The 3,794-nt window shown below is 34.2% G+C and overlaps 1 protein-coding gene across 2 annotated transcripts; it reads right to left on the bottom strand.

The window, feature by feature from the left end:
- Window positions 1–308: 308 nt before the first annotated feature.
- Window positions 309–2,754, bottom strand: LOC104093933 (cinnamoyl-CoA reductase-like SNL6). 2 transcript variants are annotated; one of them, XM_009599776.4, is made up of 5 exons: window positions 2,422–2,754; window positions 2,149–2,318; window positions 1,276–1,461; window positions 928–1,081; window positions 309–783 (listed from the first exon to the last, which is right to left on the bottom strand). In XM_009599776.4, exons 1-5 carry the CDS (start codon window positions 2,627–2,629, stop codon window positions 464–466), a joined length of 1,038 nt encoding a protein of 345 aa, XP_009598071.1. In that variant the 5' UTR covers window positions 2,630–2,754; the 3' UTR covers window positions 309–463. The 2 variants fall into 2 exon arrangements, with proteins under 2 accessions (XP_009598071.1, XP_009598070.1); XM_009599775.4 differs by having other exon boundaries at window positions 928–1,084; window positions 2,422–2,743.
- Between the last annotated feature and the right edge of the window lie 1,040 nt (window positions 2,755–3,794).

Genomic DNA, 3,794 nt, shown 5'->3' on the forward strand with positions numbered 1-3,794 from the left:
TAAATTTTAAAATTTTACCCACTATGGTATTGGGTTTTCCCAAAAAGAATTAAAATTTCAAGGGTATAAAAGTCGATCAACATTTTAAGGATATTTTTGTCGTTCAACATTTAGCGTTTCAATATATTCTTTTAGGTAAATAGCATACAAATAATACATCTAAATAAAGTTAGTTTGACCACGAGATTAAATGATATCACGAAAAGAGGAAATAATTTTAGTTTTTAAATATTTTCTGTAGATCGACTTCGAATCATTTGTAACAAATAATTACATAATTTGTATATCTTCGAAATGAGAATCGAAAGTGAAACAAAATTATTTCACAGGTAATTATGCCCTTTTTTTTTTAAAAAGAGAACAAAAGAAAATACATAACTCAATTTATATTCAAAATTGAGCAAGCTACTCGCATAAAACAGTTGCAAAATGAGAGATAAAAATTACAGTAACGGTTTTCTAATCACTGTTTGCAAGAACGACGTTGTGACGAACGGAATATTAATCTACTGAGCTTTGACTTAGTTATTCTGGTTCTGGGATGAATTTCATCATTATCCACTTCTACTGCAAGAAGGTTTTGATTCCCAGATAACTGGCCATGCATATTCAAGCCATTTTCAAGTTGTATGGCTTTTTCCAATGTTCCAATTATTTTTCCAAAGCAAATATATCTTCCACAGGCTCCATAGTCCATATCTTCATAGACATAAATATGTGCTTCTGCAACTTTACTAACATCTTCAGTTGCTAAAAGTCCTTGCCGTAGCATGAAATGACCACCTATAATTAACATACATTTCTTCGATTTAGTAAACGAATCAATCAATCAACTACCTCCTCTATCTATAATTAACATACATTTCTTCGAGTTAGTAAACCAATCAATCAATCAACTACGTCCTCTATCTATAATTGATATGTTACCTTTGAGATATGGAATAGAAGTTTCAAGGTGAGCATTTGGGAAAGATGGTGCCATGAGAAGTCCAGGACATAAAGAAACAAGTTTCACCTTCATCTCCCTTGCTTTATTCCAAGCAGCTTTCTCTGCCCTGGTCTTGGCCAATGCTAGCCAAAGCTGCTATTCAATGAAAAAAAATTTAATAGTCAAGAAGATTAAAAAAGAGCTTTTCTTATCTTAGCATAAGCGAATACACTACTGGTTCAGAATGAGCATGATCTTAGTAAATGTATATGTCTTAATTTTATTTGTATTCCCTCGGATTTTTAGACCAAAATGAAGAATGAAGGTTAACAAATAGTCAAAAGTACCTTGTTTTCTCTGCAGAATGCTTCATCACTCCAAGAACTCTCATCTATAAGGTTTGGCAGGTCATTGCCTTTCCAGATGCATGCAAGTAGAGAGGAGGTGAAAATGCATCTTTTTATACATGCTGCCCTGCCACAGGCTTCTATCACATTCTTTGCTGCTTCTGTTTCAAGAAATGCCATCCGTTCCTGAGACATGTTGGCTTGTCAGCATAGAACAACAACAACAACATATATTATCCCACACTGTGGGGTCTGGGGAGGGTGGTGTGTACGCAAACCTTACCCCTACCTTGTGAGGATAGAGAGGCTGTTTCCAATAGACCCTACGTTTTGGATTTACATATTTGAATTTTTGTTTTGTAGAAGTTAAAAAAACATTACACAGGCAGAGCTGCACCAGAAGGAATTTAAAGAACTTTCTCTCTTTTTCTTTAATACATTTTTCAGTAATCTGTTGTGTATAAGGAGGTTCAAGAAAATTTGTTGCCTCAATTATTCAATGGACGGATCCAGAATTTAATTTGATTGTTTAAACCTTTAAATTCTCACTATTGAATCCCTAGCACTTTTGAAATATGAGTTCAGACTTCAAAGTTCAATATTTATTGAAACCTTAGTTCACATATATTTACACTCTGTGTGGAAAATACTCGATTTAGTTAAACCGAGTAAACCAGGCCCCATCCGCCTCATCCTAACCAGGGGACAAGACTAAAAAAGATAAATATTTCAGAGTTGAGAAAGATCAAATACTAGATGTGGACAAATGTACTGATGCTACCAAGTTTTCCCTTTTTCTTTTCATTGAGTACCAAGTACCAAGTGTAGTGACTATATATAATATGCAATGCAAAATAGAAAAATATGACCAACCGTGTATCCAGAGATCCCATGTGGATCAATAAAAGATGATGTGTGGAATATAGCATGGCAACCTCTAAAAGCACTACAGAGGCTCTCTAAATCACCCATTTTTGCCACCACAACACTTTCCAATTGCTCCATTTCTTCTCTCATCAGCTCCTTCATGTCCTCAAGATTAGCTGCTCAAAAGGAAATAACTTGCAAATATTAGCAACAAAAACCAAAGATAAAGAAGGGACTGCACAAGTACACAACTAATTAAGGAAAAGGGATTGCTAGTACCTTGATTTTGAATGGTAACTCGAACAAGGTAACCACATACCAAAAGCTTCTTGATCAAGTGAGAACCAAAGTAGGAGTTTCCACTGGTGACACAAACGATTTTTCTGTCTCTTGCATTCAGACTGCAGCTAAAACTATTAGCAAAGCACATTCCATAATCATTCCTCTGCTTTGGTAGCTCTATTGGTAAGGACATTGCCACCTCCATATCTCTCTCTGCAGCTCAGAATCTGAAGTTTTCTTGTGATCAGAGCCTTAAGCTACCTGCCACTTAAGTTGATATAGTGAGTGTGTGTGGCTTTCTTGAACTTCTAAAAGATACTACTCCACTATATAGTTATTAGTTACTAGCTAAAATACTAAAAATAGTTAAGATGGCAAGAAAGATGAGGTGATGTGATTGTATGGAAGTTTTCACTGTCAACTAGAAAGTTAGGTTGTGTTTGTGGATATAAGTGCCCCCAATTTCTGCAGTTTAGGAGGTCTGATTAGCAGTATATATAGGGTGATTTTCAAAGATTAAGCCAACCCCTTAAACTAGATATTAGACCTTAGGAATAATTTAGATTAGGATAAGAGATGTATATTTAAGTACAATTAAGGAGGTAGGTTGAAGCCAATCAGGTTCCCCATCTACACCTAACCAACATATTAGTCGTTCATTAAAATATGAAGTCTTGGATACATCTGTGTAATTCAAGGGAAATTCACTTCACTCAAGCAAATCATGAGTTCACACTAGGATCATAGTATTTTTTAATGAAAATTTGTGATCAATCACAACTTTTCAAATAATTTTACCAATTTATAAGGCATAAGGGTTGCTTACGTGGAGACTGCAAAATCGTCCAAAAGAAAAGTCATCCAATTGATTCAAGTGCGACACTCATTTAATGCTAACCGGTAGGGTTTGTGGCTATTGAATCTTACACATCCTAGCTTCTTCTAAATCACAATTTATTGAAACTATGTACGTAGCACTACTTTTCATTAGATTGCAATTCGAAAACATTAAACTTTTTTTTTTTAACAACTTCAATGAACTAAACTTTGACCTTACATTGCACGTTCTTTTATGAAAAATTGAAGAAGGGAATTTGCAGAATTTTCTATATCTTCTTTCATTCACTTCACTGTACAGATATTTATACAGATATTTATTGTAAAAAGAAATTGCAAAATAAAATTACTCTATACAGTTGTCTAATTTCTATTGCCTATGTCTATAACAGTGTAATTAAATTATTCTGTACACTTGTCTAAATTTCATTGCTTGTAAATACAGCTGTGTAATCAAAAATATTCTCTACTTTGCTCAGCATGTACTCTTCTCGTGTAGGATCCAACAACTCAGATAAGAAGTTCTTGAATGC

This window comes from Nicotiana tomentosiformis, chromosome 2 (genome assembly GCF_000390325.3).
Source record: "Nicotiana tomentosiformis chromosome 2, ASM39032v3, whole genome shotgun sequence".
Taxonomy (NCBI): Eukaryota; Viridiplantae; Streptophyta; class Magnoliopsida; order Solanales; family Solanaceae; genus Nicotiana; species Nicotiana tomentosiformis.

Excerpts from the sequence above, each read along its gene's own strand:
- LOC104093933 (XM_009599775.4), bottom strand. The coding sequence starts at position 2,629 with ATGGAGGTGGCAATGTCCTTACCAATAGAGCTACCAAAGCAGAGGAAT. Across the intron at positions 1,085-1,275 it reads CATTCTGCAGAGAAAACAAG|CAGCTTTGGCTAGCATTGGC; the intron begins GTACTTTTGACT and ends TTCATTGAATAG. Across the intron at positions 784-927 it reads TTCTATTCCATATCTCAAAG|GTGGTCATTTCATGCTACGG; the intron begins GTAACATATCAA and ends TGTTAATTATAG.